This window comes from Galeopterus variegatus, unplaced genomic scaffold (genome assembly GCF_000696425.1).
Source record: "Galeopterus variegatus unplaced genomic scaffold, G_variegatus-3.0.2 Scaffold2432, whole genome shotgun sequence".
Lineage (NCBI taxonomy): Eukaryota > Metazoa > Chordata > Mammalia > Dermoptera > Cynocephalidae > Galeopterus > Galeopterus variegatus.
This window is the reverse complement of record NW_007728543.1, coordinates 197,443-208,782: the sequence shown is the minus strand read 5'-3', so window position 1 is coordinate 208,782 and position 11,340 is coordinate 197,443. Positions and strand designations below refer to the sequence as shown.

Genomic DNA, 11,340 nt, shown 5'->3' with positions numbered 1-11,340 from the left:
CCCCCCTGCCCCCCCCCCCCAGGGACATGACCTCGCTGACACCCCCACCCTAAGAAGGGCTATCGACCCGGCAATCACTCCAATACCAAGGTGAATGTTTCTCTGACAGCCTTTGACCCGAGCTCTTCCAACTATAAAGTAACATACCCAGATGCTAGACGTGTGAAACATCTCTTTAGACAATACCCAAATACTCAGGGGTAAAGTAATTTTGGAATATATAGAGAGGATTTAGTACTAATTTTAAACAATTCACCAGGGTTCCTTTTTGCTTGTTAGGTTTTCCCCCTTTTAAAAGACTGGTTTAGTTTATGGTACAGTTAAGAAAACAGGCTTTCTTTCTTTCTTTTTTTTTTTAAAGATGACCAGTTAGGGGATCTTAACCCGACTTTGGTGTTGTCAGCACCACGCTCTCCCAAATAAGCCAACCGGCCATCCCTATCTAGAAATCCGAACCCATGGCCTTGGTGTTATTAGCACCACAGTCTCCCAAGTGAGCCACGGGCTGGCCCTAGAAAACGGGCTTTCTTTAAGAAGAAAAACAACCCAGCACCTATTCCAATTTTAGGCTCCTTTCCCTGAGCTTCACCTCCTCTTTTCTCTTCACCTGCTCTGAAACAGCCAAAAAGAGACAGGCAACAGTGACAAACAGAGGACAGGAAGCCTGGCTGCTCTGCATCCAGGCCAAGAAGCACCCATGGGAATTGTCCAGCTCCAGAGGGGACAGCCCAGGCCAGACACACACCCACACTTACAGGCGCCATGCCCACATGTACAGGCACCACGCCCACCTCCAGGCCCTTTAGAGTCCCACAGGGGAGAGCAGCGATGAGGGGAGGGGATGGCAGGCCTCGGCCAGGAGGCAGTGCAGCCCAGTGGTCAGTGACCACACCAGGCACCCCTGGCAGACAGGAGGGAGATGAAGGTAAGTACTAAGATCAAGCCACACGGGGAAGATGGTAGGAAAAAAAGGTGACAGCAAGCCATGGCCGATGAAGTTACGGATTGAGGGACTGCCACTGGGACCTGCCTGTCCAGGCGGCTGCTGCACTCACTCTGTTTTTTGTAATAGTCTTCCCAGGCCTTGCTGTAGTCAGGCTGGCTGCTCTGCGGCTGGCTCTGCTGGCCTGTGCGAAGAACACAAAAGCAGTGAGGCCTCCTGCCACCCTCACAGCCTCACAGTGGCCCCTGCTGGCCCTCGCCCGGAAGATGGCGGCAGCGCTGGCTGTGGGAGGAGGGGTGAAACTGGGACTGTGACCCTCTGCAGATGGAGACTGAGGCTGCGGGTGAGCAGAGAGCCCTGCGGGCTAGAGGGACCACTGTTTCCAGGAGCCCTGGACTGGCCTTCCAATGGACAAGGACCCAAGGGACACTAAGCATACTCTTCACCTGGCCCTTCTGCTCAAAGACTGAAGGCTGCACCTTGGGACAAGCAGGCTTGCAGGGAACACGCAGGACAACTGTGCAGACTGTAATCAAGATGACGGTGGCAAGACAAGGTCCGCACAGTGCAGGGGCCCACACAGGGAAGGCAACAGCCACAAGAGGCGCCTCAGGCTTTTTGGGGTAGCAGGAGAGGGAAGAGGACAAGGGTGCGGTGTCCCAGCTTTCCTCTTCCCGCAGGGCCCTGGGTGCACCCCTAAGCTGTCCACAGTGAAGGTGGGGGTGGGAGGAGATACACTGGGTGTGGGGGACCAGAGTGGCAGAGTCGGGAGCATTCTTTCTGCCGAAGTCAAGGCTGGCTCAAGTTCCCACCTGCTAAGGCCCACAAAAACCTCCTTCAGTGTCTTCTAGAAGAGTTACAGTCTGCAGCAGGTGGCAAGAACGTCACAACGAAACGTTTTCTTTGCTAGTTAGTTTACTGGAGCCCGAAGAGGAGTGTGGGAAGAGGACCGTCATGAGACTTACGTGCTTGTGGGGCTGGGGAAAGACGAGGAAGGGGAAGGACAAGAGGGAAGAAGACACCCTCCCCCTCCTCCCACCAGGGCAGGACAGGAAGTGAAGAATGAGTCAGGAACATACGCAACAAGACTCTTCTTTCAGACACGGAGGATGCGGCCAGAAGGACTTTGCTTCCAAACAAGATTTCACAAACCTAAACCAATTCTCAAGTCCCAAACCCCTGGATGAGCAGACAAGCAAAGCCCGGCAGACAAGGCGAAGGCTGCCGCGGTGGCAACAAGGCCAGGCCCTTCCCATTCTCTCTCACTCATCCCTTGGCTTCTGTCAGCTCTGTCTGGCCTGCCTGCACCTGCAGCAGCCTCTGCACAAATGTGCCCCCAGGGGCAGTTTCCCCAAAGGGAAGGGACTTGTCTCCTCTCAGGCCTCAAAGTCCCCAGAGTCCAGGGCTTCTCATGGGTCCTCTGTCTTGGCACAATGGGGCCATAATGAGAACTCGATCAAGTCACTCTGTTGCCTGGGGGTGTCCTCAGATCAGAACAGCATCCAAGTACCACTGTGGGACGCCTCCCGCTGCCAGGTGAGGAGACAGCGGAGCAAAGCGGAGTGAGAAACGGATACAAAACACGTGCCAGCTCCAGGGCAAAGCAAGGACAGGGAGCTGGCAATGGGAGAACTGGGTGGTGTGCCGCTGTGCAGCGTGCAGTTCTCCAGTGTCTGAAACGTCTCATAATAAGGTATTGGGGAAAAAAACCACACAACCATTTCAGAGCTTATAAGTTTAGAAATCAAACCCCAACCTCTCATTTTACAGACGACAGAAGTGGAGCCCCAGAAAAGGGGGGATGTGCCTAACGTCATGCAGCACTGGCCTCTGGGCTCTGCTCAAGGGGACAGTGGCGGAAACCTAGGAAGTGGGCTCAGCCCCCTGTAAGCAAGGCGGCAATACTGGTCCTGCCACCTGGCATGCTGCAGGGAGACTATGCAGACACACTGAAGGCTTGCAAACACAGACAGCAACTTCAGACGGGTCAAAAGAACCTGCATCCTACTAAGGTAAGGGCTTTTGCTTTGTTTTATGAAGGCTGCGTAAGATGGGCAGTACCAGCAATAAAACCCAAGGATGACTCCTGTAGCTAGTGTGGGGGACACAGTGAGAAGTGGGTTTGATTCCGCATAAGGACCTTCCCTTTTACTACCACTGTTCCTGGACAGGTGTCATGCAACAGAGCTAATCCTCTAATCGTCTGCTTTCTGAGAAGTTCAGGAGCTAGAAAGAACCATTTCCTAGGAAGATGTTGGACAGAAGAGAGGTAGTTGGTCACCCTGGGCAAGAGGAGGGGAGTGGGAAGGGTGCCCAGCAAGCAGGGGCCGCATGAGCACGAGGACGTGGGGGGCTGAGCTTTGGGCCAGGAGCAGGGCCTCTCTCAAAGGGTGGAGAGAAAGGGCAGGAGAGGCTCGGGTTAAATGACAGCCACGGACCCCTGGTTGTGGGAAGCAAAAGTGGCAGAAGCTCTGAGAAGGACAGGTAGGCCAGGAGAGAGCCAGCACCAAGTCCCCACCGCAACTGGAGGCTGGTGCCACTTCCTCTGGAGCCTGCCTGTGTGCACGTGAATGCTCCTCTGGTACGGGGCCTGCCAGGGGCTCCTGGTGCCCCAGGAGGCTCCCCGACATCTCTACCCTCGTTGGAACGAGGGTGTTTCAGTCCCTCCAGCCCCATAGGCTCCATGGGCCTCAGCCCCTGGCCACAGCCCTTCTGGGAGGGCGCACACCCACTACCTCCTGTGTCACTTACTTGGGACCTGCGGTGTGGGCTGCTGCCATGTCTGGTAGGTGCTGCCCCAGCCCTGGGTCAGAAAGGCTGGAGGACCACTGCGGATGACAAAAGAGGTGCTCATTCCAGTGCGGGCCACATGCCCTCCCTTCCTGCTCCCACTGCTCCCTCTTTACTGCTCACCTCCCTCACCCCAGCCAAGCACAATGGCCCCCATGTCTGGTGGCAGCAAACAGGTGACATCCCTAGTCCTGGTTCCCCCTAGCTGGAATAAGAGCAGCTGGCCTACCTCACAGGGGTGCTGTGGGGGTTTCCGTTTACTTTAGCAGCAATGTTTGGGAAGCACCCTGAGCTCCTCGGAGGAAAGGTACTGAAAGAAGGTGAAAAACAAAAACAGCCAGCTGAACTCCTGATAATGAGAAGGCTTCTGCAAAGCTCCCCTCCCTGCAGGTAGTGAGCCCCCTGGCGGTGCTGGCAGTGACTGGAAGACCCTCTGCCCTCTGCGGAGGTGCTATCCCGTACTGGCCAGTGAGCTATGGACAGGCCACAGGGACCCCTGGTGAGAGGAAAGAAGGGAGTCCCGCCCACACCCAGCACTTCTGGCTGTGGCTGGCACTCCCCAGAAGCAGCTGGAAAGGAGGGTCTCTTGGGAGTCAAGACTGACGTAGGAGACTCACTTCTGATGAGGTGCGGCAGGTGGCTGGCTGAAGGGGCTCTGTCCGAAGGCTCCAGGTGCTCCAAGGCTGGTACCCTGTTGTGGGCACACAGGCAGCTCTCACCTCCTGTTGGCTATGTCTCTGCCCTCTGCCAGGCCCACCCCAAGGCAAACCCCAGCTCTTGGGGACACGGAGTCAAGTGAAGTGAAGACACCTAAGGCACTCACACTAGCCTTCCTTCCCCACAGTGGACTTCATTTGCAGAAGTGGCTTCTGCCCCTCAAGTGACCAATACCACCACAAGGCCATTACTGGCACCACCACTGCCCTGGCATGTCACCCTGGGGAGGGACCAACCTGCTTGACTCTCCCGTCAATTCAGGCTGGCCCAAGGCTCTTTCTGCCATTCTACGTCCCCACTGAGGTGAGCAGTGGCCAATCTGTCCTCCATCAACACTCCCTTTCTTTATCTGCTTTGAGGCTCCTGAAACTAAAGCCAGAGTCAATGAACACTGCCTGCAGGGTTGGCCACCAGGGCAGTGCCTGCGGGGGTGGGGGTGGGGGCCAGGGGAAGGTATGCCCAGCTGCTCATCTAAGCCTGGGGACAAGGCTCTGGGGACGGGGTGCTGTGGCCGTGGCAGTTCTGCCAGAAGGTTTCCTCCAATGCTTCTGTGCCTGGCCCTGGTATTCCACGGGTCTCCACCCTTCCCCCTTGGCAAAGCAGGAGGCAGATACCCTCATGAGATGTGAGGACTGAAAGGCACAAGGTTCTGGGGGAAAACAGGTACCTTGGACATCCAAAAGAAAGGCCAGCTATTAGTAAGCCAGGTGGGGAAAGGACCTTGTACGTACGCCAACTTTCTCATCTATGAGATGTCTGGCCACCTCGATCTGCTGAGGAATCCCCCTGATGGTGAATATTCGCAGGCTGGGGTCGGTGTTGGGAGGGGGGTTCCGCTGAAGCTCCACATGCGCTCCTGACTGCTGATTTATGCTTTTGATGTTCTCACCCCCTGCAGGCAGGAAAACAGGGACAGAAGAGTAAGCGGCATCTTGGCAGCCCCAGAGGCTCTGCAGTGCTTGGCTCCAGAAGAGGGTGAAAGGGGACCTGTCGCACGTTAGCACTTGCCCTCAGAGTAGATAAGTACTTCCTACTTACTCTAAAATGGTTCTAACCAAAATCGGGGCTTTCTCACTTGTAAAAGCAGCTGTCTGGAGTAAAGCTGGGTCTTCTCTCAAAGCCAGGCTTAGGCCACAGACTTCATGCAGCACCTGTGCCCTTCCATCTCAGGGTCCTCTCCACGGGCCCAAGCAGCCCAATAGCCAGGTCTGGCCTGTGGCCCACGGATCTGCACACAATGGAGCCTCCCCTTGGAGGCCAGCTAGCAGTACTGCCAGCCCAGCCAAGGCCCTCCACCTAGGAGAAGCATTCTACCCTTCTCAGCTCAAAAATGGCAACTTGATGGCCCCTCCCTGGCACAATGGGGGCCTTCAGCCTGGGCATGGGCTACCGCATCACTCTCCTTCCTTGCACAGTCAAATGAATGGCCAGACCCCAACAACGCCTGGAGCCCACTTAGGCCTTTAATATCTCATCCTGTCACTTCTCAAGTCCCTGCCTCCTCCATGGTCTAGACAGAGAGGCAGTCCAAGCATGGGGGTCACAGAGGCCTGGGTAGAGAGGGGCTAATGAAAATTTAGTTGGACTCTTTGAAAAACCTGTGAGAGTCCCAGTCTCTTAATGAAATTTGCGTAACAAAAGCTCCACCAGTGTAACAATGGTTCCATTCTTCTTTTGAAATTTCACAGAATTTACAGATCTGCTCTGCTCAACAGGGTTGGGGAGGGGGGAGGTAGGAAGAGACAGAATACAAGGAAAACTCACAGCACAGAGTTTTTGCAAAATTAGAAAAAGGCAATCTGTTGAAAATCTGGTATAGGGAGCACGGAATGATCAAAAGCGAAGAGCCAGTGTCTGTGCCACCCTTCCCACTCACAGTCAAAAGAATCCTAAAAATGACACGTGCCATTCCCTGCAACACAGTCCACGATCCTTCAAACACTCCAACCTTCACCCCACCCCACCGCTGGAAAGCCATACCTGAACAACCCATCAAGCAAGTAGGCAAGGAGGGGACACTAAGAGCAGGCACAAGCTGCATCTCATCTCATCCTGAAAGGAGGACAGGACTCTACAGGGGTCAAGGGGCAGAAACAGAGCTTTGGTTCTGTGGCCCTTCCTGAAGGCAGCTTTAGTAGCCCTTACACTCTAAGAGGGAAATCGGTCAACTGTGGTTCGAGTAGTATGCTGGTTTAGTTTGGATTAGATTTAAATTAAAAGCAAATAAAAAACAGAACAAAACAAAGTCTTGTGTTCATGATTTCTTTAAAGTACTGCTAGAGTGTCAGAAAAAACGTGCCTGTGTTTAGTACCCTGGCCAGATGTACTTATCCTGCCGACAGCCCTGCTTTGCCTCTGGGTGGGTGCAAGCCCCTCCCAGGCCCTCCGCTGTTGTTTAATAAGATGTCATGGATTTCATATTCTTTACTCTTTAAAGTACTGCTAGAGTGTCAGAAAAAACGTGCCTGTGTTTAGTACCCTGGCCAGATGCACTTATCCTGCCAACAGCCCTGCTTTGCCTCTGGGTGGGTGCAAGCCCCTCCCAGGCCCTCCGCTGTTGTTTAATAAGATGTCATGGATTTCATATTCTTTACACCATGTAAAGTGAGCAGTTTTGGGGGAGTGATGAAGAGCAAACAAAGGCACACCCAACACTTGGGGGAATCCTGCCGGCCTCTGCCCAGATGCCATTTGTTCTGGAGGCAAGAGCATGAGAGGGTGGGGTAGTGGGGACCCAGAGCCCTGCAAGCCCAGCCAGTAAGCCCCAGCCCTCCCCATCTGCACTGGACCAGCAGCCCCAGAGAGGAGGCGCCGCAGAACTGCACGGGGCCGGAAGGAGTTAATTTAAGTTCATCTTCCTTCAAAATGAGGTCACCAGCTTGGCACATGGTGGCTGTCTACAGGCTCATTCAGTGGCCTGCTCCATTCTTCCACCTGATGGGGGGCAGAAGCAACCCGCCAGTGGCCCCCTGGCTGGACGTGAAATCGTAAAGCAATTAATCAAACCTGCTAAAAGGCCTGGCTGACAGGAGCAGGGCTGGCCGCACTATCTGTCAATGTTGCTGTCTGTGTTTATCATGGAAATCTAGCAGGGGCCCGGGAGCCTCCGAGTCTGTCTAAGGACCAGAGCCCAGGGAGAGCAGGGCCCGGCTGTGTGTGACATGGAAAGACCTTCCCACGTTCAACACAACTTTCACTGGCTTCTTGAGGCTGCTCTTTGATCCTGGGCACACTGTCAGTCATCACTTCATTCTCTTGTCACTGTCCTCTAGGACTTGCACGGGATGACTTTATGGAGGACAAACCCTCCAGGAGAGGCTGTTCTGTGAACACCAAAGGTGCACTATGTGGAACTGTCTCACTGAAGACAGCAAGGCTCAGTCAGGGTGCAGAGGGGAGACACTCAAATGAAAACCTCATCAACAAAATGGTTTTCAAAAGGCTAAGAGCCCTAGATCCAATGCTCAAGCCAGAGGCACCAATTTGATTTAATCTCATGGCGGTCACGTCGATGTCTGGGCACTGCAAGGAACTTAGTGCAGCACTGCGCACAGCTAGCCATGCCCATGAAACCCTTATCAGCATGTGCACCCTGCCAGAAAGTTAAAACAATCTCACTTTGTTCCTACCATCTTTGAATGGTTAATAATCTAAAAGATGACAAGGATACAGAGATAAACGTTTTCAAAGAGCATAAAGCACACATTGTGCATGAGCAGGGACTGCAGATCTGGGAGGTGGATGAGGGGGTGAGGAGGAACCCCAGCCCTGCCCGGGCTCTTGGGCACATGCTGGAGCAGCCTCTCTGTTAGTGAGGACATTCCCAAATCGTGTTCGCTTCAGTACGAGCACTCCTCAAACAGCTAAGAGATATTTGGTGATCAAAGACATTTGAGAAACTCTGGGGAGAAGTCTGTATTTATTTCCTCCATATGCTGTGAAATACATAATGAAGGCAAATATACAAAACTCAAGGCCATAAGGGAGTGCCCTGCTGGAAGCGAGGCCTGGCTTAGAGCTCCCAGGGAAGCTGAGCCTGCAGCCCTGCAGGGGAAGGGTCCCACAGCCCTGCTCGCAGAAGCCTGGTCCCGAGGCCAGCTGAGCTAAACTAGTACCAGTGGCCTAGAAATCTGCCTGCTCACTCTCTTGTTTCTCCCTGAAGAACAGGAAGGAGCTATATTAGCCATTAACAAGAGTTTCTACCTAATGTTCTCTAAAATGCCTAGAAACAACTAACAAATCAATTTTTATTTTGCTCCACAGGGTGTCTGTTACTCACAATAAATGTGCTGAAAGGATAAAAACCATTTTCACATGTTGTATCAGCAAAGACCAAATACCCAAATCCACTAGGAAAAGAGGTGACCTACTTGTCCGAAAGAACCTGCACTGGGGACATCATCTTAACTGTTCTGCTAAGTTCCTAGAGGTGAGTTAATTACCAATCAGTTGACGGACCAACATTCCAAGGCCCCTCATCTTGTGCAGAGAGGGCATCTTTTCAACACCTGCACTGCTTCAACAGGCAGGGGTTTTACTTATGGTCTTCTCACACTCGATCATGAAAAACTCGCTTTGCCCCTGTAACGACAGGCCAAGTTAGCAGCCTCAGAGAAGACTCGTGCAAAGCAAGGTGCCAGCAGAAGGCAACTGAGGCCCCTGGCTCTGGCAGCCGCAGTTGGCAGCAGTAAACAGACTTCACTTCATGCTTTGGAGCTATCCAGGACCTGTCTTCCCTCAGGGCAATAGCTGGAGGGCGGTGTAAAACCCCAGCAGCCCCTCTTACCTTTGCCTATGACGAGGCCACACTTATCTGCAGGCACTGTGTATGTAACTTCCTGGACACCACCGGGGGTTCCCACACTCCAGTCACCACGGCCACGGCCTCTTCCTCTGGCTACTGCCAGGCCTCCGAAGCCATCTCTTTCCTGGAAGGAAGCAAGCTCTATGACGATCTCTGCCACTGCCACCAGCCCACTTTTCATCTCCTCCAGGGAGGAGGTTAAGTGACAGGATGTAATCAATGCCACACATTAGCACTGAGCACCTTTTTGCATTTCAGATTCTGAGGTGCTCTTTCAGACCAGAATTAACGCAAATCACAGGTGCATTCGAGAAGGACGACATGTGCAGATAAATGCATGTGGTTACATAAACAGCGCAAATATACCCAACTAAAACAGGCAGTCAGATATAAACTCCAAGTCTGAAGCCCAACAGCCTTTTCCTTGGAGATTTAATTACCGGGCCCTAATCTACAGGCATTAACAGCCGACGTTCTTGAAACTGAGGCTGCTCTCTTCTGTGGCTAAGAAATGCTTGGCCTACCGGAAGCCAGAGTAGACGCTGAAGCACATAGGCATTTGAAAGTGACTCAAGCAGCCTGGCCAGGCTGCAGAGAGCACAGTCCAGCCACTGCTGCATGAGTCAGAACACCACGCACTTCAACTAGCAAAAAGATAAAAGGATTTTAAAGAAAAACTGGTTGTCCTGCTGCCAAGAAAAAGAAGAAATATATTCAAGAGTGACCACTTGGGGCTATTTCAGAAGGGAGGGATGGAGGGAAGTGGCCAGGCACTCCCGCCCATGGTCTGGGGCTGAAGCTCTAAATCACTGTTCACCCCACAGAGAGCAAAGCCTAACCTCAGCACCTAACAGAAGATTCCTTTTATTCAGAGCACAACATGTCTCATTCCAGCCTCTGTCCTCTGAGTTGCTTTGGAGCTGCAGTATTTACAATCTTTTAAATGTTGAAGGCAAACCTGGGCAAGCTAAGAGCTATTTCAGGAAAGACAGAAGCTGAACACACTTTCAACACAGTGAAGAAATGTTTGGCAAAACCACCCCATATCGGTTAAGAGTAAACTGAACATTTACCCAGGATCTAAACCAGCAGAAAGCTGAGATAATTGGAGTGCTTTTTCCCTGCACTCTGCTTTTATGAGAGACAACTGACAAGTAAACAAGGTAATTTTAGGGGTTTATGTTAAAACACACACACAGAGCCAACATTCTGGGCATGTCACAGATCTCGAGGACAAGGTTCTCTCCGAAACACTTCACAGCCACTGCAGTGCTAGATTCACAAACCAAAAAGGATGTTAGAAATCATTTAGTGGCTGTTTTCTAAACGTATCTAATTTTAAGAATGCCTGGGACTCTAGTTAAAACCCAACCCCCTCTCCTGGATATTCTGACTCAGGGGATCTGGAGTGATGGCTACAAATGTGTGATATTAGTAAGTGCCCCCAGATAGCTCTTAAGAGATCACATGGGGAGCACTTCCTGGTTGGCTGCTGAGAAAACTAGGCCTGTAGAGTTCAAAAGCTTGTCTGAAGTCATGGCTAATGGCAGAACTGAAACTACTATTTCCAATCTACTGTTTTTTTCTTTAGCTCTAGTCATTCTCAAACTTTTCCTCAGTCCTACATACCAGGGGGACATGCCAGTCTACCATCAGTTACAGCAGCACAAGTCACAACGGGGGCAGGTGGTGTTTCTGGTGTTCAAAAGGAGATGATAACAATATCACACAAGCTTGCTCACATTCCAAAGACGTGCATGAGACCTAGCACATGAAGACAGTTTCAGAACTTTGGAGGACCTGGAAATGCTTTCTAAAAATAAGATCAGACTTCATTTAATATAGTTTTATATTAAATATACTTGACTGAAACTTGGCAATCTGCATGGTATTTTCTCAAATAGTTTGATTAGAAACTTTACTTTTACTTTTGTTAGAAACTTACTGTGTAAAGAAAATCTAGCTTCTAGGGTAATCAAGGGAGGAGAGTAATAAACTAGCAGGAAAAACAATGAAGGCAGGAAAGAGACAGATGTAGAGAAGGCACTGGTTTCCAGTAACGTGATCTGAGAAAGGGTGGCTGCTC

General features: G+C 51.9%; 1 protein-coding gene across 1 annotated transcript in view; it reads right to left on the bottom strand.

Moving 5' to 3' along the window:
- Nucleotides 1-11,340, bottom strand: part of FUBP3 (far upstream element (FUSE) binding protein 3) — a 36,612-nt gene that overhangs the window by 3,234 nt on the left and 22,038 nt on the right. Inside the window, exons 11-16 of the mRNA XM_008581682.1 lie at nucleotides 9,237-9,378; nucleotides 5,182-5,342; nucleotides 4,351-4,424; nucleotides 3,963-4,043; nucleotides 3,695-3,771; nucleotides 1,056-1,127 (exon numbers count right to left, since the gene is read on the bottom strand). Of these exons, the coding sequence (XP_008579904.1) occupies nucleotides 1,056-1,127; nucleotides 3,695-3,771; nucleotides 3,963-4,043; nucleotides 4,351-4,424; nucleotides 5,182-5,342; nucleotides 9,237-9,378 (607 nt within the window). The remainder of the gene's footprint in view (nucleotides 1-1,055; nucleotides 1,128-3,694; nucleotides 3,772-3,962; nucleotides 4,044-4,350; nucleotides 4,425-5,181; nucleotides 5,343-9,236; nucleotides 9,379-11,340) is intronic.